Consider the following 24,449-nt stretch of genomic DNA (forward strand, 5'->3'; position numbering starts at 1 on the left):
TTCAGTTTTGCTGAAGCACATTTAGAATGATCGCTGTAGTCTTCAGAACCCAGTACTGGATACCGCCTTAACATATGTTGGATCGGATTCCGCTGACACAGATATTTCTGTGCGAGTGCTCAGAAGAGGAGAACCAAGTCAGCAAGTTTGAACTCTTGCTTGCCCATCTGTGCCATTCTTAGTACAAATGGCATGTGAATTGCTGGTTCTGCTTGAAAGAAGTTGATGTTCTGTGAGCTGCTCATTCTTTGCAAATTCTCAAATCAAGAAGCTTTGTCTGCAATAATCTGATAGTGATAGTTTTATACAGAGAGAGTAGGCCATGATGGGTGAGCATGTATTTGCAGCATTACATTGGTCCAGGAAAAAACTTCAAAGGCCTTTCCAGAGAAGCAGGGACTGGGAAGAGTTCTTGCAGTGATGACTGTTTGCCTTATCAGCAATGATGGCAGTGAACACTCAGTGTTGCAGATGATGGTCAGATTTCAAAAACAAAGTACAAGCAATAGGGTTAGATGAGTATAAACTTGAAGTCCTCATACTGAAGGAAATTCAGGGATGTAGAAAGGACTTGTCTTCAAACTCATGTGATGGTGCTACAGAATCACAGAATCAACCAGGTTGGAAAAGACCTTGGAGATCATCAAGTGCAACCTATGACCTAATATGACCTTATCAACTAAACCATGGCACTACGTGCCACATCCAGTCTTTTTATAAACACCTCCAGGGACAGTGACTCCACCAGCTCCCTGGTAGCCCATTCTGGACTTTTGACAAGGGCTCTAGCACTTAGGGTACAAACACACATACCCAGCATTAACAGTATATGTAACCCTCTTTCTCAACCTTTTCCCAATATGCTTCTTTGCCCCACTCCTTATGTCCAGCGAACATCAGCCTATATAATTTTGCCAATGACACTGTACAGAAACTAGAGTCTGAATGTAAACTGTGAAATTTGTTGCTGTTGGGTAACAACTCTCCAGTCTTCTCAATCTTTTTTCACTTGATACTCCCTTTTATACAGCTTTGAGATACCATTCCCTAACTTTGAGGAAGAGCAGCTGCTGTATTGGTACCTCACAATATAGGAGAGGCGGTGGAAGTGGAATGTATAGTTTTTACTATAAGCAGCGTTCTAAGGAGAGATCTGAGAGGTATTCTACATGACCTATAATGGCTTCAGCTTTCTACAAAAGATTAAAATTTAACCAAGATAGCACCAAAAGATAAGAGTCCCAGATGCTTAGTCATACAGTGGAAAAATGTGATGGTTATCAGCATCACTCCAACTGCAAACAATAAATAACATGCATTGTTTGAAAGGTCTTTGAAGAGCTTACAGTAGAATCCTTTCTCGGAGAGCACAAATTATACACTGTGAACTGAAGCTGAAGTACAATAGGTAGCTTCAAATTGCCTCATTAAATCCTTAAAATAAAGCCTTTTAAACTGACTTTCCTCATATTTCCCTTTCAGACTTCTATCACCAGAACAGCCTCCAAAAGCGAAGTTCCTGACCCTGGGTTCCAAGTTCCGCTACAGCGGCCGAACGCAGGCGCAGACACGACAGGCCAGCAACCTCATAGACAGACCTGCTCCGTACTTCGAACGCACCTCCAGCAAACGTGTTTCCAGGAGCCTTGATGGAGGTATGAAACTGGAGTTATTTTTTCAATGTTGTGATTATGTTATGTGTTGTCACTCTGACCTGACCAACATTCGGAAGTGTTAGCATTATGGATGGACAGAAGGTCATTTGACAGATTTATGAATTTCAATTTCAAAAGCCCCTTTAGGTAGTTGACAGTGTTAGGTGACCTAAACATTAAGTTCAGTCACTGCCTAAATGGTATGGCACTGCTGTGGATATATGGAGTTCACTATGTTGGGTATGTAGCATCTGTATACACTACTCATACCTTTCTGAAGGCATAGGCACACACTACAAGCTCTTCATAAAATTGTTTGGTCTGTGGCATCTTTTGAGATCTGGGTTGGCCTGAGCATCTCTAAACAGAAAAGGCTGAACGAGTTTGACCTTCTCTGAGCAGGGGTTTGGACTAGCTTACCTCTGGATATTCCTTCCAACCTAAGTTACTCTGACTTAGCAAAACTTCCTTGTGGAACCTGAGTGACGTATACCCAAGAAGTGCTCTATTTGCCACCCATGAAGGGATCAGAAGATTAGGTTGCAGAACTTATAGAGGCTCCCCAAAAGCCTTGTATCCCAAATGCCACATTTCCCTTTAGCTGAGCTTGGCTCAGCATCTTAAGGGAGTCTCTGGTGTGACGCTTAGACTTTTCAAAAGAGGATATCCCTCAAAGGTACTCCAAGAAACACCTCTCCCTCTCAACTTTCTGCACCTCAGCTTTGTAAAGCCAAGGCATATGGAGGTATTACAGAACATTACTAAATGAATTAAGTTTTTATCCAAGTTGTATTTGTTAAAACTCCTTCATTTAATGAATTCTCTTCTTTTTCCTTACTGCTATTTTGATTAAGCCAGTCGTTGTTTTATTTAAAAAGAGAGCCATCCATGCTATGCTGTGTCAAATGAGAGGAAGATAAGTGAAGGCCTTTCACTCTCTTTGTGCTTTGACTACATTCAAGTATGCATGCTTAGTATTTCCCCCTAATAATTTTGCAAGCATATAGGGAGGAAAGTTCTTACTTTCACTGAGCTGTTTGTGTAGTTTTGCTAAGGTTCCAGTGAAAAATACTGTGACAATTATATGCGTAGTTATTTCTAGATTGCATTAAAGCAGTTTTCTCAAAGAGCAAATTTCCACAAAATACTCTTTCATATTTCTCTCTCTTTTTTAATGGTGATTCATACACCCAAAAGAAAAATACCTTCAATTTATCTTCCAAGACTAATCAAGAAGTTGATAAATACTTGTCTGATACCATGAGGGTCTTTTCCATACATAATAAGTGCAAGTTTTATGACAGGCTGCATTGCTGTTCATATCAGTGCAATGGGAACCACAGACTTTTTGTAAAGCCAAGAAACTGAAAAATACACTCACAGTGTATCAATACTAGCCTGTATTGATCATTGATGATATAATCATAAAGTGCTTTTCCTAAGAAGATTTAAAACCAAAATGTTTCAGCTTATCCAAATTAGCCGAAATTATTTTGTTCTATAATAGCTCCCATGGGTATTTCAGACCAAAGTCTTCTAAGAGACTTCTCTGCTACTGGAGGGCAGGCTGCTGGAGATAAAATCATTGATCTCGAAGCTGCTGGTCAGGCCAAGTTAAAAGATGGTGGCAGAGAAGAAGATGAAAGTCCACTCAAAACTCCACAATTAGAATTGACTCAGGATGGAAAGGTATGTCTGACTTTCACACCAAAATTTTTCATTCATGTGAATGTGTGCATCCATGTGAGGTTATTTAGTATCTATCAGTTCTGAGTATCATACAAAACACTATATTAAAATATTAAAGGAAAATTGTCAAGTGCTTTCTGTGTGTTTAACTTAATGTAAGCATATGTAAGCAAAAGAGAATACAAACTTCTAAATAGCACTGACCTAGAGTTTCTTTTATTGCTGTAAATTTAATTTAAATGTTCAATAAGATTGCATGAGTTCTTGAAAAAATGTTTCAAAGGGTAAATCATGTTTTATTCACTTCCTTAGTTTGTTTAGACTTGAATAAAAATGTTAATATACCATGGTTGTGTACACTCTACAAAGTTGGGTAAATTTTGATTGAGTTTAATTACCATAGGTAACAATTTTGTTTCAGTAACCATTGCTGAATTATTTCATCCTTTAAAAACTTTAATGTTGAGGTATAGATTTCTGTGAAAAGTTCAGTACTGTGATCTGTTCCTTTGCAAATGTTTGCTTGTCTTTTTTGTTTGAGCTACTGGGGGAATAGGTCAAAAATTTTAATTTATATTTTGTATGATTTGATGTAAAAGTTTCCTCCCAAAGTGCCAGGTAAAATCTGCTGCTCTTTCTCTCTTGGAGATCATTTCTATTTCAGAACTTAGTTTAATATTTAAAGAGTAATTTTGTCCTCAAACATTTTTGCAAGTTAGCTACCCATTTTAGTCTTGGTGAGACTGCTGAGTTTCTCTGTTCAGTTCATATGTTCCCACTGCATCCAAGTGTAGGAAGAAAACAAATACAACAGCTGCATTTTTTTTTTTGTTTGCTGGCAAGTTGAAATAATTTTGAAATGGATGAGAAAAAAGGCACACACAGTTTCTTTATGGGAGAAAAATGGTAAAATGAATTACTGTGCTTTGCCTTTGGGCTTGCTAAAATGGTGATTCTCCCTTGTTTTCGAAATGGTGTATCTTTCAGTATTTTAACCAAAACAGAGGTGAAGGGGAAGGCAGTATTTCAGGAGGTTGTTCCAGGAAGCTGTTCAGTACGGTTTTGTTATACATGCTTATTTTGTGAACAGCTTTTCCTCTTTCCCCTACTGCAGATGCTTCTTTTCCTTTCTGGTTCTCTTTAAGTCTTAGAGAAAACAGTTATAAACCCAAGTGCCAGCTTGTCTTTCGTGTACTGCACTGTCCTCTGACCTTTCTGCCAAAGCTCTGAATGTCTGTCTGCTTCCGTCTGTTTTAAGTGACTGTTGCAGTTCAAAAGTGCACAGTTCTTTACAGCCTGAGAACAAAACATTTGTAATGGGTTCCTTTCATAATCCACAGAAGTAAACAAGCTGGCTGCTTGTAAAACACAGCGGGATTGTTATTTTTATTTCTATAGCATTGGTAAAGCTATCCCTTCTTCTAAGTAAAAGTTTTCACTAACTAATAATTTCTCTTTTTTCCCCCTCTTCATGTGCCTTCAAACTTGCATTTTTGTTGTGCTTTCATTTTCCACTGTGCACAGAATTTTTTTCTTCAGCTCACTCACGTACACCCATCACCACTGCCCATCCGTTCTGTGTCACCCCATCTCACAAACTTGTCACCTGTCCCTGAGATCGACATTCTTTCAGATATTTCAGAGGAAGATCCCTTTGAAGAGCCCCTCCTTACCATTCCAGACATTTCAGAGTGCAGTTCCATGGAACAAACATCAGATCATAATAAAACCAGAACAGCTTCACCAATTAATACCTTTGAACCTATGAGACCCCTAGCTAGTCGAGGCTCCCCTGCTGTTGAGGGAAGAATCCATGCAAATGACTACAAAAGCACTCAGCTCTGCGTCTCCTTCAGCTTCTTCAGATGCCTTTCTTTTAGTTTCCGTTCGCTGCTTGATGAGGATGGCTATATTACTTTTCCTAGCCTTCCTGATGTTTGCATTTCTTTCCTCCCACCTGGCCTTCAGCACTACATTCCTATTACCTCTCCTTCCTTCATCCCCTCTTTTCTCCTTGTCTTTGTCCTGCTTCTGTCTGCTTTCCAGTCTATTCCTTTTTCACTCACATTTTCCCTTCCTCTCGCTCTGTCCCTCTGCTACCTGGAGCCTAAGGTGACTTCCTTTAGTAGCTCTAATGGCAATGACCTGAATGACAAAGCAGAGGAAGAGGAGGTGTGTAATTTTGCTGCTTAAATGTTGACACTTGCACATTGCATTTATGCTTGTTCTCAAAAGGCTTGCTCAGTTTTGCACACTTCCTAGTGTCTGTGTACATGCCTGTACATACATATATAAATACACAAATGCTCATGTGTATAGCTGCATCTTTTTAGCATTTCTCTTTTGTGAAAAATTGCCATTGTGGGATTTTTAGTCGATAGATGGCTCATGGTTTTTCTGCCTAATTTCCTACAGCATGCATAATCTCATTGAATTCCACAGATACTGAGCTGCAGGTGGACTTGCATTGTAGTTCAAAATGTTAATGAGTACATAAAACTGAATACTGAAAGTCCTCTGTGTAACAATAGATATGTTATTTGATACCATTTGCAAGTTCTGTTTGCACTGTCAATTGGTTTTAAAATGCCTGTCTCCTGCATGCATTGACTGCAATGCACATCTCTGAAGTCCTGTTTAGATCTGAAAAATGAAATTCCTAAAAGCTGAATTCAGAAAACTGGGAATAGTTTAAAATCAGTGTTTTGATTTCAGATGTTTCAGCTCTACAAGGGTGTGTGCAAAGCTGAGTCTGTCCAAGGCACTTTTTCTTTTTTTACATGCTTTGATTAATCTCTAGCAGCAGTTGAGACCGATTTCTTTCATTAGCTGGGATTGAGGTTGTGTCAGACCATATCACTGAAATCTGAGCATTCTTTGGATTACACTGCTAAAGTGTACAGAAGCCTCAGTCACACCAGTGTGATGCTCTGATCATCTGGAGGGGCTGACAAACTGCCTCCTTTCCTTATGTCTGCTGCACAAGTTACAGCAATACCACTAGAAAAAGGTCTTCTATTTTGATCCTCAAAGAAAATATCACACCAATTATTATAGAATCAAAATGGAGGCAGATCTGTTTAATGTTACATTTAACAAAGTTTGCCAAACCAATGTACACATTAAAAACTTGTAAATATGACACGATGCCATTATAATACCAGTCTAAGAAAAAATAATGAAAAACATGATTTTAAGATTTCTCCATTTTTCCGTAGCCTGATCCAATCAAGAGTTTTTAGTGTAGTTACAGAAAATACAACCCCAGATAAGTCAGAAATTAATAAAATGTTAGACATACCACATCATTCACACAGAATCCAAAATGCAACAGTATGAACAGTAAATCCATCTTCAGATTTATGGATTTGCACAGTGTTGTCTTGTAAATGCATCTTTTCCTAAGATTACCAGTTGATATTTGTACTTGTGGAAAGATAACTGGGAAATGGTTCACTTTTTAAATAATGCTGTTCCTTAAGGCATTCGGAATACTTGGAGATGAGATATGAAGATTAGCTACAGAAATTGCCAACGGAATGAATTGCAGTGTGAGAAGCAGTATATTCACTTAATAAGGGATGTATGTGTGTGTGTGCAAATAATTCATCCCAAGACAACAACATTCCTAAAATTTAAGACAGTTCATAAATACAGTGTTTAAGTTTTTGACTTGAACCCTAAACTCTTTTCCCAAAAGAACTCCTGGATTAGATTCCATTTCCCATCAGAATTTTAAATCACTTACCAATTATGCATATCATTTTTGTTTGTTACTCATTCTTAAATTTTCACCTGGGAAACAATAAAAAGTGCAGCAAGAAACGGACACAGTGTGAAACTTCCATTTTTCATGCCACTTATGCCAAAAATTACTTCAGCCATTCTACAACAATGTAGGTGCAAGAAGACCCAAGTCGCTTAATTTCAACATCTGGGGCCGAAAAAGTAAAGGTCTGTAAAATCCAGCACGCTTTGCAGCATTTACAAAGAGATGAAGCCTCTGTGTTAGTCTGTAAGCCAACGTTAACTCTTCCTTTTCTTGGTAATTTGTCATGCGCTCGCACAGGTGGAATACGAAGAGGAGGAAGCACAGCAGAAGGTGCTTGGTTGTTCTTTTACAATTGAACCTGGCTGTGGCTGCCTGCCTTGTTAGCACCCTAAATTTGCTGTGGGTTTTGTGTGAATAGTGCCTTTTCACCTCACCATTTTATTTCCTTTATTTAACTGTCTGATTGTAAGGGTCCTTTTTTATTTATTTGCTGGTCCATTTTATGTTCTTTATATTTTGTTTTGTTTTTGTTTTTGTTTATGTGGCTCAATTTCACAGATCAGTTCCTTGAGAGTAGACGGGGAAAATATTTATGTCAGACATAGCAATTTAATGTTGGAGGTTTGTATGTAATATAAAAAGTACTCTCCATTCTCACGGGCTGCCAGGCTGCATGGGATGGGAGGTCACCTGCAGGCTGTTACCGTCACACTGCATGAGGTGCATGGGAAAACTGGCTTGAAAATGTTGCATGTTACCATTCTAGCTTCTGAGTTTAAACAAAAACCAAACAAATGCAAAATACCCACAACAAAACCTCAGCTAGAACACTGAATGTAAATTTGTGTATTTTTGCTAAATGTCTTCAAGGTGGCAACTGGGAATAATAGCCCTATTTAGATACAGCAGACACATGGGTGCAATTCATAATTCTAAATGGGTTTTTGCACATTGTACCTCAATGTTTGCATATTCAGATGAGTAGAGTTTCCAGCTTTTTCCAGTTTAATCAGCCTTCCTCAAATACGTTAGCTGAATAAATAGAGTTAGTAAGGGGCAAGCAGTAGAAGTATAGAAAACTAACTCTGGTTCTGACACTGGTTTTAGGAACATTGAAAAATGATGCAAGGATCAGATGTTCAAAGGGAATATTTGTATATTTCCGGAAATATTTGCTGGGTTTTTTTTCCTTTTCAAATGGAAGTAAATTTTGCTTCTTGAAGGTTGGTTTTCATTGCAGATGAGCGACAGCAAAGAGCTTTGAACAGTGTGTTCATGTGTAGTTTATTGTCACTGAAGTAGAGATTTTTTTAAGAACTTTCGTATAGATTGCTGATCTCAATTATTTTATCCGTCACTGTAGTTATTATTAGTATCATTTAATTTGTGGTTAATAACTTCAGCTAGCAACTGAAGATATTTTAAAAAATCCTACTGCTGTCTTTATTTCATTCATCCAGATGGGGCTATAAATAATTCCCTTTGTCACAAAAACAGTTTTTAAAAAAATCATTTGTTTTGTTCAGTAATAAGAAGACGTGTGGATTGCAGTAACCCAACTAATGTTTTATGGCTTTTTGCAGCTTTTTGATCACTATTGAAACTTTGCTTGTGTATAACTTACTGAAGCACTGAAAGTGTGCATTGCATAACTGCTTTGATCAAGTCCAAGAAATGTGCCTTGTGTCAAGCCAAGACAGGTCTTAAAATAATGATGGGATTGTTACGAGCTTCAGTTGTATAATAGAATGCCTTTGGCATAAGATTTTACTTCACTCAGAAATTACAAACTTCAGGGGGACATATTTTAAAGTCTCATTTGTTAGTCCAGGATGAAAACTGGTCCTGTGACAATACAAACCTACAGAGTTGCCAGAAGGGGAGAGGTTCAAATGTTCAAAATGCATGTAGGTTTATCCACAAGGTTAGGAAATAGATGTGCAGCACCAAACCCTTACTGGGGCTGAGCATGCAAGTGAAAAGAAATGAGAAACTATGGAGTTTGGGGTTTTTCATGATTTAATGTGAAGCGTCTTTGCATTGCAATCACTGACAACAAAAATCCTTACCTAAATGGTAGATTTTAGAACATTCTGCTAAAAACTATTTAAAACCCTTGTAAAAAAATCCAGATTCTTTACCTACATAATTATTTCTGATTACATTATTTTGACAAAACTTCCTTAATAATTATAACTTCATTGATAATATTTCACTTCAATCTTCAGTCTTTTAGTTCTTTACTAAAAATGGATCTGAGGCTTAAACTGGAATATAACTATAGAATACTACTGAAAAAATATTCTTGTCTTAGAGTAAGCATAAGCAACATGGGCTTTTCTTGAGACCTGGAATGCTGGAAGGAGAACAAATGTGGAAGCAGGGTGAAATCTGCTTCTCTCACCAAATCCCAGCCATTGTATTTAGAAGACAATGAATTCATAAGAAAGCTAAGCATATATATTTTTGTCTGGTTACTAGAGTGTTTACATTTTGGCATAGCTCTTGAACTTGACTTCTGCCCTGTAGCTGGTACAAAGTGAAAGAATACCTTGTAGTTATTTGATCTGCAGGTGTTTGGCCTCAATGGAGGTTTGGCCTCAATGGTCATGAGAAAATCCAGTTCCCGCTGTGGTGTCCCCTTTGGCACTGGTCTATGGAGGTGCAGTTTAGATAATTTTCTTGGCACTGGCATGCACAAAAACTATTCCTACTTGTCTGTCTACTGTCAGGTTCTTAAAAGTAGAATTGGCAGGTAACAGGTTTTAAGTCTTTAAATCTGATTCTTCAGTAAGTTTAAGCCTGCATGGGAAGCACAATGATGTTGTCTCTCTAAAGCTAAGCAGGTGTTAGCTGCTTGCATATTTGGCCTTGTAGTATTGTGTTCACAGATGTAAGTATTTTTCACGGAGCTTGCAATATCAAAAAAGATACATTTTTGTGCTCTTTCAGTTAAACTATTCTTTCTTACAGCTACCTTCAGTTGTGTTAGCTGTGCAGTATCCTGAAACATTTGTTTCTGGTCTTACAAATTTTAGGTGAAAACAAACAGCTCCTGGAAATTATTGTTTCAAAGGACTAGTAGTGTCATGTTTTGGATGAAAGTAGCTCTTTGCTAAAACTATGTACAGCATTATTTTCCTTTGCTTTAAAATATGGAAGAAACAGTGCATGAGTAAGACCGTCACTACAAAAACAAAACTAGAAAATCGTGGTCCCTTATAGTCTTAAACATTTTTATTTTGAGGCACTACAAAGAAGGTCACCATTTCAGACACAAGGCACTTTTCTTGGTTTGGCTGCTTCTATTTCTTTTTTAATTTTTTTTTCAGTTAAGTTTGCTTTTGTTGTTGTGTTTTGTCCTACTTTGTTTTATGTTGCGGGTTGCTAGGACCTGGATAAGACCCAGGACGACTTACTGAAACACCAGGCTAGCATTAGTGAGCTCAAGCGCAATTTCATGGAATCCACGCCCGAACCACGCCCAAATGAGTGGGAAAAGCGGCGTATCACACCTCTGTCCCTACAGACACAAGGGGTATGTCACTGCACACACCTGTCTGCATGCCTTCCCATACAACCCTCCGTGTCATACAGCAAATGCAGTTTGTCCTTCAGGTTAACACTTTATTTGTCTGATGTAATATTTGTTTATACTAAGTGTACATTAACTTTTTTACCATTATTATTGGACCTGACTTTAAAGAGTGGGTGGAATTTTATTCTTCTACATGAACAACTGAATTAGAAGAAAACAGAAACAATGGCAGCATTTTCCTGTATGTTAAGGATGTTTTAAATTTCACGCTGATTTACACAGATTGATAGAAATAATCTTCAGTGATCATTTTCCTTCCTTTTCTGTGTCTTTATCTCTTCATAGACAGCTTGTGCATAAATACACACATGGTCTGTGTTTTGTTTCAGAAGGACTTTATGTGATCAGTTAATTTACAGTGTTGACTTCAGGACACATTTAATATAGTTGTTATAATTTACCTATCTTAGTCTTTAAAAGTCTGTAAAATGAATTTATCTACTTCTCTCTACCTCTCCTTTCTGACTGAACCTTGAAACTGCAGTATGGAATACAGTTTTCTAAATATAACACCCTCAATGCCTGTAGCAAGAAACCTAGCCAAACTTCTCATGCTATTGTGAAGTTTTAGTTCTGTTGGGTTAATAACTGTTTCTTTCATACAGTAGATGAGTACATTCGTCTTTCAAAGAAATCAGTTTGTTGTGCTGTTGTCCTTGTCTATCACCATGGTTCCCACCTTTCCTTCCTTAAATGTATTGCTGTCCTATCCCCTTGAATTCTTCAGCTTTCATTTAGTCCACAGAAAGATGAGCTTTCAATTAAGCAGGCCTGGTGCTACAAAATTATTTTTGATAATAGGACATTATTTCAGTAAGATCTGTAAGTGATCTGAACTGTGAGTATGTCCATACAGAGAACACAGCAACTAACTGTGCATCACTTCTTTGTTTTGTTCATTTGTGGTTACTGACAAGAAATTCCTCAAATTTCTGAGTAGTACCTTAATATTTCTATCTATAGTGGTATATGCACAGGTACAAATGGTCATATTTTCAAACATTCATGACACAGTGATTCGTTTCATAACTCTAAATAGATTTTTGGGTAAAACAGACATTTATGTAAAGGTGTAAGTTAATTTTCATTATGTAGTTGTGTGTATTTTCTGTGTTGATTTCTTTCTCTTGAAGTTGAAGCCCCTGCAAGTTACTTTATATCTGGTGGTTTGGTTTGGTTTTTTTTTTTTTTGCTCATCTAGTATGTTCTGTCACTTCCAGATGATTTGGTTTTATGTTTATGTATAGTGTATGTCTGTCTCATTCCTTGTTGATTTATACTGGCTTTATAAAATGAAAACCAAATAGAAAAAAGGAGACCACATTTTCCAAGTGAAAACACTGCCTGGGAAGGAGAAACAATGGATTACAATGCCATGGATTGCTGGAGCAAAACCAGAGGAAACCGATCAGGTGGCTGCCCTGAAACCTGCTGCTTTTTGCTGTATCTGCTGTGGGCTAGCTTGGTGGCTTGGGCACTTCTTTCTTTTTCTTTTTTTTTTTTTTTTCCCTTGAAGGAAATAACTTTTTAAAGCCAGTACTGAAAGGAGAATGTTGAGTTGTAAACCAGGATCTCTGTGTGTATATGTGTATAGATACACATATATATGAATGCCAGCAATGTTTTACTTAAACATCAAGATAACCATAAAGTTCTGAATGGCCACTGAAAAGAAACCCAGTTTTTCATTACTGTTCAATACTGGAAAATTACTGTATTTGATGTGTCTGGGATGACAGCAAAACATGTATTTTCATTGTATACGGAAATAATTGCTTGCAGTTGACACTTCACACAAGAACTTTTGCTTTGCATGTTCACTATGTAATGATTATTCAAATTAGTAATGCTGTGTAAGCAGTTTCATTTCAAAAGCAACCTGTTCTGAAAACGTCTGCACTTCTGTACCTCTCTTTTCATTAAGGAAAAGAGGAAAGCTTTGTCCCTGATAACATCTATGCAATGAAAAGCACTCTAACCAGTGGGACTAGTAGCAGTGTGATAGTGATGATGAGTAGCAATTGTGATGTTGCTTTTTTACATCACTTTTGGTCGATTAGGTTGATGTGATGCTGGCAGTCCTATTTCACTAACATATATAAATATGACATTTGGGGAACTGTGTTTCCATCCTGAATTATTTGCTGATGGATGCCTGTTGCCTGTCCTTTAGGACAGCTGAATAATAGATGAGAATTAAGCAGGGATACCACTGCTAATATTCTTTTTCTTCTTTTGCTTCAGCAAAAATGCTTACAAGTAATTGTCTGTGTCCTAGAAATGTTCTTTTGGGTACATCTCATTTGTGTCACTGTACTTCTAGATCCACCATACTCCTGCAAGTGCACAGCATCTGTGACTTAATTAAAAAAAAACCCTCACACATTTATATGTATTGCAAATAGGAGAAATATTTCTATTTTATGGATACCCAGAATATTTTTTTTTCTTTAATCCATCCCCACAGCTTGTAAACAGTATTTCATGTTAGACTGTATGACTGCTTACCAGAAGAATTTGCCAGGAATTTAAACACAGGCTGATACAAAATTAATGAATTCTATCTATAAATGTAATCCTTTTTATTAAATGCTTCAGGGAACAGGGGTTACATTATGAAACAAATTGTGTGACTGGGGTTTTCATTTTAAAAGACTGGAGAATCCAAAAAGTTGAATATATATATATATATATATATATATATATATATATATATATATAAAAGGGGGAGCAGGGATAGAGAGATATGCACACAGTCAGGCCACCTACCACACAAAGATTTTGCTTTTCCCCTGCGGGTTTTTTGGTGTTTTTTTTTTTTTTTTTACTGCTTTGAGCGATCAGAAAACAAGGTACTAGAGTACAATGAAAAGAGGATCATGAACATTTTTGCTTTTTGATGTAATCTGTTAATAGATGAATGTTTCTTGGGTGGAGGAATCTAGGGAAAGAAAGGGGTAAGGAACACATTCCCCTATTGGATATTCAATGTTGCATGAAGGCAGATTTAAAAACTTGCATTTGTGTTAACTCTTCTTAGCCACCATTGAAATAAACTTTGAATTTTAGTGTAGGAAAATTAAAAGCCGAGTTAGGGGTTCTTTTTCTTTTCCCTTTTCTGTTCTTCTGCATGCCATACGCGTTGTGGTGTCCGTACAGTAGCACGGTGTAACCTCTGTCAGGTCACGCTCCCCGTCACTGCTCACACGGGGAGTCCCCAGGGCTGCAGTTGTGTGCATGGCACCTCGGCTTTCCTCTGGCGCCTGCTTCTGGCATCTTTCTCTGCAGTGCCCTTCGGGAAGGCTGAAATGTGTCTCATGAAATGGTGTCAATGTCCGTGTTATGTATTTGTACGTTGTCGGCTTTTTATTTTAACCACTTTTACCTCTAACTTCTTACCTGAGCTTGTGGAATGAAATCTGGAATAAAGAACTGTAGCCTTTTCAGAGGCATGTATCGACGTGAACTTTCAAAGTCTGCTTAACCATACAGATTTGTAGCCCTACACAAAACAGACCACATTATGAACATTTGCTTTAAAGCAATGTGTCACCTTTCATGTATGTTTGAAAAATACAAGTTTTCCCACTGAAATGGGAAAGGCTTTTTGAAAACAGATTTTTAATCAACATTAATTCGCTTAGGATATTTAAGTATTTTATATATATATATAAAATTTGTTATAAAGAAGTAAGAAATACTTTAACATTTCAGCGCTGTGGGTATGTATTCTAATAAATTATGTCTGACAGCCTTAGAGCTCTGGTCCAGCTGGGCTTTAGAAGGTGTCAGAAATGGATTCTAAAAGGGAAAAAAATCCCAGTAGTAAATACGGAGTTACCAGCTAAGTAGACGGCGCTGTTTGGGAAGTCCGTGTAAATGTCGGTGTGTAAATGTCGATGTGTTCCGTTCGCACGGTGTATGTGCGTGCCGGAGGCGCAGCCCCAGCGCACGGCTGTGCTGTGTCCCCGCTGTCCGTGTCCCTGCTCCTGCCCAGCCGCTGCCTTTGTCACGTCTCTCTCTTGCCAAACCTCTCCCTCTGTAGGTGGCTGCCGCTCCGTCCGCCGCTGTCTAATTCTTTCCTTTCCCTTCTCTGACTCGTCTAGAGCCTGGAAGAGGAGATAACCTCCATTTTGTTTAGTAAGGAGCGCTTCGGCGCCGGCACCAGCGGGCCCTTCGCCGCCGCCAGCCCGGGGCCAGCAGAGGGCGCTGCGGGGGAGCAGACGGGCGCCGCCGCGCCGGGGCCCCAGGTGCTGCTCGGGCGCGGGGCCGCATCCCGCCGGGACAGGGACAGTGACAGGTCCGGGCTGCTCCCGTCCGTCCCGGCCTGCCTTAGAGCGGCGTGCCTGCCTCAGAGCTTAACTCTGCATCTGCAGCACGCCAGAAGCAGGGAGGAATCAGTGCTTGGCTAAACTTAACGCTCCGTAGGTGCTGCGCTAGGTAAACGGCGATAAAAGCTAGGATTAAGTCACAGATGGTGTGTTGGTTTTTGTATTCTTTTCATTTGGGCTCTTAATTTTGCTTCAGACTGTTTGCTAAATGTATGTCCAATTAAAAAAACCTGATACCCTAATACATCATTTACTGCGGGCTTTCAGCTAGCCATCATTTTTTTGTTACGGAATAAATACTAGTAAAGCTGACTTAATACCATCCTTTTGGCTCCAAACTGAATTCTTATAGGACCTTCTTTTGTAGTCATGTCTTGCTGTTCTGACAACATACTACCCTAAGCAGTCTTCCTCTCATTATCTATTAAGTTGCATAAAGTAACAGACCAAAGACAAACAACTAATAAAACCTTGCAATAATGCCCTTTTACTGTTTTTTAAATTATGGCAAACTAGTAGTAGAGCATTATTTTTTCTGTTTCCTTTTGTTTAATATTATTTATTCTTAATTCCTGATTTAACTGAGAGAAATAACTGCCCCGGTAGCATCACTGGCTAGTACATTCATGCTTTTTTATTTTCAGGCTTTCATAATTCAATTCTTACACCAATAATAATTTCCATAATTCTTACCTACTTTTGACTGAATATTTAGATGAAGTGTAAGGCAACTAGCATCTTGCAGTGAATATGTAGCATCTCTCTAGTATCATGTGTATGCGTTCTTAAAAGCTTGCTTGGAGGATGTTGCACTGTTGAAAAGGGTTATGCATTGATTCTTGTCCTCTGATTGCTTTTTGTTTCACAGAGACATGCTTCCAGAGCAGAAGGGCCTTGTACTGGAGTCAGCGATGCTGATAAGGTTCTGCAGATTTTTTCCGTGACTAAATTTGGCTCTAACTCTTCCAATCCATCTTCATTCTTTCCTTCCTTCTTTTTTTCAGTTAACCATCACAATCATCTTTTGTCTTCCATATGACATGAACCAGCTATCGGCTAATTTTATTTTCATCATTTTAATTTATTCATATACTCTTCTTTTGTTTATCCTCATCCATGTTTTTTGTGCAGAGTTCACATGAGACTCTGGACATAGTGGAGGAGAAGAAGCAGGCAGAGTTTGGGATAGAAGAAACACTAGTCGTAGACGAAACCAACAAGGGGAAAATGCAAGTTGCCACTGATGCTGGGGAGACATGTAAGGTGGAGCACGTGTCAAAAAAGGACTCTTCATCATTGCCATCAGATAGTAGCAGCAGCAGCAGTAGTAGTGAGAGTGAGGATGAAGAGGTGGGAGAATACCATCCACATCATAGGGCAATTGAGGAAGTCATCAGGGAAGAACAGGAAGAAGAGGAAGACATGAAAAGGAAAGAACATGAAGAAAATACGCAGCACGTGGAAGCCATACCCGAAGGCAGTAAACTAAATGTACCAGTTGAGCACACACAAGTTACAGCTGAAGATTTGGTCCAGGAAAATACAGTTACTGTAGCTACAGAAGAGAAGAATTTGTCAGAGCAAATTAAGCAAGATGTAGGTGAAGAAAAAGAGGAGGAACAGCTGAAACTCAATGGAGATGTGTCTCATGTTGACATTGATGTTGCACCACAATTAATTTGTTGTTCTGAGGTAAATGGTAGAACAGTATGACAACTAGATTAAACAGAGATATTTCTTGGGGTGAAAATATACCTGCCTTTCTTCTTCTCCTATTCCTCCACGTCTTCTGGCATCCAACAAGATTCAGATCATTTGGAAGGGGAAACCATTGATGAGCAGTGAAATTCTGTCTCCCTCAGTTATGGTTTCTGACTTTTTGCTAGAACTGAGTGAAAATCACCAGTAAAGGCAAACCTTCCGAAGACTGAGATTTCTTTTTTTTATCTCCTCCATATTTTATATGCACATACCTAATGTGTATTTATTATTTACGTGTTTCCAGTGTTTTAAGTCTTGTCTTGTCTATTTGTCAACTGTTTTTGACAAGTCCATGATATATAATTGTGATTGGAAAACTATTGCAAATTGAAATTAGAAGGCACCTGTCAGAAATTTTTGTTCCTTTTTTCCCCGTACTCACTTCTTTTCTTGCCTTTTTTCCCTTCCTTCAATAAAATGTTATGGATTTGTAGGTTAGAATATGTATGGCTAGAAATTGCAGAGGTGAGAGCAGTGCACTGTTAAGTGGTGAGGCTCATAGCACAATGTTTCTGTGAAGTCTTGTAGTGCAGTAGATACTTAGGAAGCATGGATGCGTTCCTGTCATAACCAAGCCAAACAAGGTCAAAGAGTTCATCACTGGGCAAGTGATAAAGAAGCAGAAAGGGAAAAAATGAAAGTCAGGCACATATGTCTTTATACATTTGTGATGATCTTCTCCTGAGTTTTTCACCAGTTCGGTGAGTTTTTTTGTAGTCCTCTACCTGCTTGTTCTTGTAATGGTGGCAAATTTTTTTTTCTTCACTTTTTAAATTGAAACAACTCACGTTCTTTCTTTTGTTGTCTTTTGCATACAGAGCTGTTCTGATTAATGATGTGAAAGAATCAGTTTATCAGACTTCTAAAATTTGCAAGTTCCCACACTTCCTAACAGCGTAGATAGTTTGGAGAAAGGGGAAAAAGGGCTGCTGTGTGTGCAAGCATGAAAGGGTGTTTGGTTTTTTTCCTGGGATTTTACCCAATGTGTATTCAAAATCAATATAAGATATAAGCTGATGCGTCTAGAAAAATATCAAAAGGCTTTAGTTCTTAAATCTAATGAAAATGTGCTCCAATAAGTACTGAGTTCACTAGCTTACAGACCCCAGGTTAATTGCTTTGTTTGTGATATTGCAGAGAACACCACTAGTTTAAATTGTTGAAGTAGCGTTTTAGAATCTTTGTTAGAAGTCATTGACTTAGAGAAAAACTTTGACTGCTTAAAATCCAGTTTGCAAAAGCTTTTCTTTTCCAGAAGTATTACATATTAAAAAGTTAAACTTTTATTGAATCCCTAGTCCTGATTTGCAGACTGAGGAGTGATAGCTATTTTCCCAGATTAGTTCTAATACAAAGTTTATCTGTCTGATCTATCTGTAAATTTCTTTATGCAAACTAAGATTTTTATTTTTTTCTTAGTGATGCTTTTACACATTTTTAGTGCATGTGTTGCAGCTTTGTTTTAGCAACTGCTCTTTGGTATTTACTGTTGGCTGAAACACTGAACTTTGACAAGGTTATTAGAAGATTAGATTTTCCTACAATGTTTTGGATATCCTAGAGGGCTGATGTATTAATCTTCATTTCATTTTGCCTATTTATTGCATGCTTTTGTATGGGAAGTCAGTCAAATACTTATCTTACTGTTACGCTTTTCTTGATCTTTTGGTTGTGTTTTCTTGGTCCACTTTGCAAAACTTCTTCTGTCTTTTGAATTGATTGTCTATTTCTTGCATCACAGCCTCCAGTAGTGAAAACAGAGATGGTAACCATTTCAGATGCCACGCAGAGAACTGAAATCTCCACTAAAGAAATTCCAATTGTTCAAACAGAAACTAAAACTATCACATATGAATCTTCACAGGTACGGTGATGGGTTTGTTTGCAATCTTATTTTTATTACAGTTATGTAGATCAACATAGATAATGTCCAAAAATGCTTTTCAAAAGCATGTAGGTTTTTCCTAGCAGATAAGACTATACTTAGGCTATGAATTAGATAAGTGAAATGTTACAAAACCATTTTACTTAAGGAGTTTTAATTTTATTTTGCTATATAAAGACTTAGTTGCTGACTGCAAAAGTATAACTCACTTTAATCCAGTTTTGGAAACTTGATTAAAATATCTCATTTCTCCTGAAAGGAGCACATTAACTGTGAGCATGAATTTTCCACAGGAATGGGCCATAATAATAGCCTTGACTGACTCTGTAAACTTAGCTGGCTTCTATTTAGATTTCAGTTCTAGCTGAATTAAAGAATGTGTTTAGTAGGAAAACTAGCCTTTCCTCCTGTGAAAAAGAAGTTTTTTAAAGGCCAATATGCAATGATACATTTTTTCTTATAGCTTGATGGCAATGCTGTTGGTGATACTGGCGTGCTGGTGAGTGCACAGACAATTACATCAGAGTCCATTTCCACTACCACAACTACACACATCACAAAGGTAAATTATATTTCGTGTCTTTCTTAATCAATAAAAAAGACACCAGACCCTCAAAATACAATCTTGCGTGAAGTTTCTTGTATATCTGCTAATTCATGGAGGAGAACTAACTTGAAATGGAAAGGATTCATTCCAGGCATGTGTGAGAATTAAATCTTTCTGTAAGGTTTTGAAGACAGAAGTCCTAATGAATAAGCAGGAGTATCTGGGAATAGGACATGGACGGGGGAAAAATATGATCAGTGTTTTTTCAGTAATTCGTGTAGATCTTATTTCATTATTGCACAAATGAGTGTGTAATTAAATTTTTACAGGTTCCGTCCTGTCCTCACCCACTGACATTCTACAGAATCTTTGCTAGTGTAACTAACTTGTCTGAGGTCCACAGGAGACCTGTTAATGACATCGTGATGAACTGAAACATGTTTCCCAGACTTAGTGTTCATCATCCTTGTGCTTCTGAATTTAGGGTATACTTAAAAACAGATTATTCCATCAGATTACTTTGCAAGTGTGTTTGAATGCTGAATTATTTCCTCTGCATGCCATGCTTGGAAACGAAAGGAAAACTCAGCGTTAACAGGACATCATGTCTGTTTCATGGAAAACATGAAACAGGGAATGTTTCGTGCCAGAACATGCTAGAACTACCAAAGTGTGATGATGATTATTGTTCTTGCTAATTTATGCAAATATTTGTCAAATTTTAGGTATGCCTAAATAACACAGTTTTCAACTCCTATTTGAACTCTTAGCATCTTTTACTAAAAAAATTTTAGAAAGCATTGTTTAGGGTAAAGAAAAATGGAAGAGGTAAACAAAGTGTGAATTCAGGATTCTCTCCTCCCCTCCAAGATATGGGAGTTTTACAACATGACAGAATTGAATAATAATTCACTGCTCACTGGATGTATTTTCTAAAGATTGAAATATTCTGAAGATTCAAAGTCATATGCACAAAATGATAGTGGAAGAATAATGTTGGAAAGTGAGTCACATGAAATAAAGTAAGCTTGGAATTAAAAATACGTATGTTAAAAATACATTTGTTATAAAGAGTAGTCAAAAGATCCTTTTCAGATCTTTTGGGAATCTTAAAGACACCACCATTTTAGGAAAAAATCTTTATTCAATTAATTGAATCACAGTTTTGACTGGAAGTGTACATTTTCTTGTCAAGTTCAGATGTCAAATAGTCTTGCTTCTTGGAAGGAACAATTAAAGAAAATGGTTTCAGTCTTGTCTTCTACTGAAAAATTACTGGAATTACCATGATACAGCAGATCCTTATGTTTTTTGAATTGATGATAAAGAGTCAGTAACAAGATTGTTTGAATTTTCTCAGCTTACTTTTTATTTTACATTGCAAACTGTTCATTACTGATAAAGGGACCTTCCAAAATAGTTTTAATATTCTAATGGTGTTCCTAACAGAGTCATCTTGGCTCTTCACTGGTCAGTATATCTTAAGTAGTAGTTTATTCTTTTCTCATACTCAGGCTGATTTGAAAGGCAAATAGTGTTATTTCTGTGAGAATGTTTTTATAAACTGAGATGTTTTAGTCATATAATCACTTCTTCAGAATAATAAGTGAAGAAAAAAAGCACAAAACTCAGCAGTGAGAAATATGTTGAAAATATCTGGTGAAGGTCCTTGAATGACAGAACTGCAAACCAGATCATCTTTTTATTTAATAGCATAAGATTATCACTTTGGAGAGGCCCATGATAGATAGGTTGAAATAAAAGACTCTTGGAATTTCCATGTTGCCAGATTTATATGGCAGAAGAAGCTGGAATTACAGTTTGCCAAACATGGGCTCTAGTAACAGGAGTTATTCTCTATTGCTTGATTTTTATCAAGTTTAACAATTGCTGGAAAGTGAGCAAAAGGAGAGGATGATCTGGCACTGAACACATTTACTACTAATTGCAACTTTGACACAGAAATCTATTTGCTTCAATGGAACAGAAGGCTGTGCTTTGTGGAAATACACAATAATTACAGGGATGTTTTTTGTTTGGTTTTTTTCTTCCTGACATCTGTAGATGGTGAAAGGTGGTGTATCAGAAACGAGAATTGAGAAGCGCATTGTCATTACTGGAGATGCAGATATTGACCACGATGAGGTGAGTATGCAAACTTAAGACTTAAAATGTGGGGTTTGTGGTCTGGTGAGATCTAGATGATGTTTCAGAAATCTGAAGTAAGAGAAAGGTAGAAAAATTGAATAAAACCATAGAGAAAGACCCTGAGTCTGTTAATTGTGGCGTCGTTATTAAACAGTTGTGTTTTGCTATTAAGAAGCCTTTTAAATATATGTGAAAGAAAAACAGCATTTGTAAATTTGCATCATAGATCATGTGAATGGGTTTTTGCTATTTTTAGAGGGATTACTCTATTTGGAAAAGACCCAGTTTATTTAGTACAGCTTTTGTACTGGGAGGAAAAACATTACTGAAATAATCTTATTTTGATGCACTGATCTGGATAGATGGGAATCTCTACTGCATTCTTTCAGCAATATCTGAATGCAGTGCTCATTTTGATTGAAAGCTTTGAAATACATTAAAACATCAACTGCTTGAATTTAAAAATGAGGTTTTGGCCAGTATTTGTAGAATTATGTGTAACAAAAGTAATTGTTTATCTGCTGTAATTCTAAGTACTTTTTATCTCCATCAGTACTAAAGTGGTATTTTACAATATCTTAGTAAATAAGGTTAAGATGACTTCTACGTGCCAAATTAATAAGGCTGAATTTGAGCACTACACAGGAAAATAATTGAGAAAAGTAAAGCATCTAGTCTTTGTAGTGATGATTACACAGGCTTTTCTTTTCCATCTAAGAAACTATAGTAACAAAGGCAATCAACAGTCATTGTTTAATACAAATGGAAAAGCCTGCCTTGTGGTGAAAATATTTCTAACTTCGTGAAGGCTTCTCAAATCAGCATAACAGGGTCCAGTTTAACTTTTGAATTGTGGTATAGTAAGAGTTTTTAAGGAATTTATTTTCACATTTTGATTTTTGTCCAGGAAGTGTCTTTTGGTAAGTTGAATCTCTTCTTGAAACTCATAATTAGATGACAGGGCTGCTTAACATCAGGTGTGGATGGATCTTGTTTGCCTTGACACAAATTCAGTGCACTTCAAATGTCTGAAAAGGTCACAAAACAGCTTTAATATACCTGAGAATTCTCAAAGCCCTTCTCTAATTTTTGATAAGTGAATAATGAAGTAAAAAATGAAATTTTAAAAAGAGGAAGTACAAAATTCAATTTTAATCACCGAACTTTAAAACAGCAGTGAGCAGCTTTTAAGAGATTTAAGAAATACGTACCACATTTTCTTAAGTGAATATGAAGCTTCTTAAATGCCCAAACTACATGCTGGATGTTTTTTATTTTGTCTATTAGCTCCCTATATTACTAAACCAGTTTTCAATAGGAAAACAATATTTCAGTGTCAAGTTTCAGAATATGAATGTTTGTATTACTTGTAATTTACCAGATAGAGTCTTAGGGTTTTTTCATTGTTTATAGTTTGATTGCTAATAAACAGCAAACATCAGTATTGTACCAATGCACATTATGTGTCCTGTGCATACTCCCTTAATGGGATTTCAAATTAAGTGTCACATAATAGGGTGCCTAATGCTGGTGTTTTCAATCTCTCTTCAGAGTTAGTTTTATCTTCTCTCACTTAGTACCTGTAGCTAGCTTAGGAAATAGTCACTTTTCTAAATTAAGATAAACCTTTTTGTTGCATTATATTTTTCTTGCTCCTTCTAGTATTTTGGGGGGAGTTTAGTTGCATTTGGAACTGAGGTGGAAGGTGAACTGTTGCTTCTGAATACCTTCCCGTGTCCTCTGGTTTTTTTTCTTATGTTAGGTTCCAGCAATAATACAGCTCACTGAAATAAGATGTGCACTAAGATGTGGGCAAGAAAGAGAAGGCCCCAGGTGCTATTTCACCTGTGATGATTCAAAGTGTGCTCTTATGTGGTTGACTATGATGTAGAATAAAATATTACATTTCAGTTGGAAGGGACTTATGATGGTCATCTGATCCAACTGGTTATATTAAATGATAAAAATTATTAAAATGGGGAGAGATTATAAGCAACTGAATGATACTTGCATTTGCACTTGCCTGAATGAAGCTAGAGAAATTTCTCTTAAACTAGTACAAGGAGAAAAATGGGATTCTTGTGCTGAGAAATTTGTTACAATCTTATTCCAGAGTTTCAGTACCACACTTAGTGTACATCTGAAGTATCTTTCTGTTTTGTTCAGGAAACTGAAGGGCACTCTTGTTTTTCTGCACTATCTTAAACTCTTGTTAAGGCGTATTTATTAGATCCTTTGCAGAAGTTCAAAAAGTTCTGGGATATAGAAATACTTTTTATTACCTAAGATGAGCTAGAAAGTTATCTTAAAACTTTTTGGTTCCTTGTTACTCCCTGGAATTCTTGGTAAATTTTTAACATGATGGGGTTTGTTGATTTTTTTTTTTTTCCTTTCTTTTGGATTTTGTGTTTTGGGAATTGGTTTGGTTTGGGAGTTGGTTGGTTTTTTTACCTTTGATCTCAAGTTCAGGAATTTACAGTTCTGAAAAATTATAACCAAATTTTCCAAAGGTACTCTCCCATTCTCTGGCCCCACATGAATGTCCTCTTGGTTTTGTGACGTTCCATATTTCGAATACATTTGCAGGCCCTGGCACAGGCAATCAAGGAAGCCAAAGAGCAGCACCCTGACATGTCCGTGACGAGAGTGGTGGTGCACAAAGAAACCGAACTCGCTGAGGAAGATGAAGACTAAAATCAAAAATACTCTGAAGCAAATACTTCAGGTAAGCTTATGTAGATAATTAACACAGGAAAATGTGCCATGAGTTTGCTGTTGCATTCATGTCTTTTCAGCTGAGAAATATGGGGCATCTTTAGGATAGGGATTCCCAGGAGGGCGAGTTGAAACAGGTGCTAGTAGAAGACTATTAGTATAAGAATTTTTATCTTAGGTCTAATCTGACATTAATTTCAGTTGCAAATGTTCCTATACATGTCTCCCAGTTTTGTCACAGTACTCTCACAGCATTTTCTACGATGTCTGGTCAAGTTGTTACAGTTTGTATTGAAGTGGGTTTGGGCTATTTCTGCAAAATATGAAGGATGTGTCACACTTTTCTGT

The 24,449-nt window shown here is 37.2% G+C and overlaps 1 protein-coding gene across 13 annotated transcripts in view; it reads left to right on the plus strand.

The window, feature by feature from the left end:
• EPB41L2 (erythrocyte membrane protein band 4.1 like 2) overlaps nt 1–24,111 on the plus strand; it is a 103,773-nt gene extending 79,662 nt beyond the window's left edge. For 2 of the 13 annotated variants that reach the window (XM_050972152.1, XM_050972153.1), the window contains exons 12-22: nt 1,483–1,655; nt 3,163–3,344; nt 7,675–7,737; nt 10,508–10,654; nt 12,022–12,126; nt 15,914–15,967; nt 16,177–16,737; nt 18,548–18,670; nt 19,155–19,253; nt 21,303–21,383; nt 23,973–24,111. In XM_050972152.1, coding sequence (XP_050828109.1) covers nt 1,483–1,655; nt 3,163–3,344; nt 7,675–7,737; nt 10,508–10,654; nt 12,022–12,126; nt 15,914–15,967; nt 16,177–16,737; nt 18,548–18,670; nt 19,155–19,253; nt 21,303–21,383; nt 23,973–24,080 — 1,696 coding nt within the window. In that variant the 3' untranslated portion in view covers nt 24,081–24,111. Of the gene's footprint in view, nt 1–1,482; nt 1,656–3,162; nt 3,345–4,868; nt 5,517–7,413; nt 7,447–7,674; nt 7,738–10,507; nt 10,655–12,021; nt 12,127–14,820; nt 14,965–15,913; nt 15,968–16,176; nt 16,738–18,547; nt 18,671–19,154; nt 19,254–21,302; nt 21,384–23,972 lie in introns of all 13 variants that reach the window. The other 11 variants (XM_050972165.1, XM_050972154.1, XM_050972161.1 and 8 more) reach the window with 11 other exon arrangements.
• The last annotated feature ends 338 nt before the right edge of the window (nt 24,112–24,449 follow it).

This window comes from Serinus canaria, chromosome 3 (genome assembly GCF_022539315.1).
Source record: "Serinus canaria isolate serCan28SL12 chromosome 3, serCan2020, whole genome shotgun sequence".
Lineage (NCBI taxonomy): Eukaryota > Metazoa > Chordata > Aves > Passeriformes > Fringillidae > Serinus > Serinus canaria.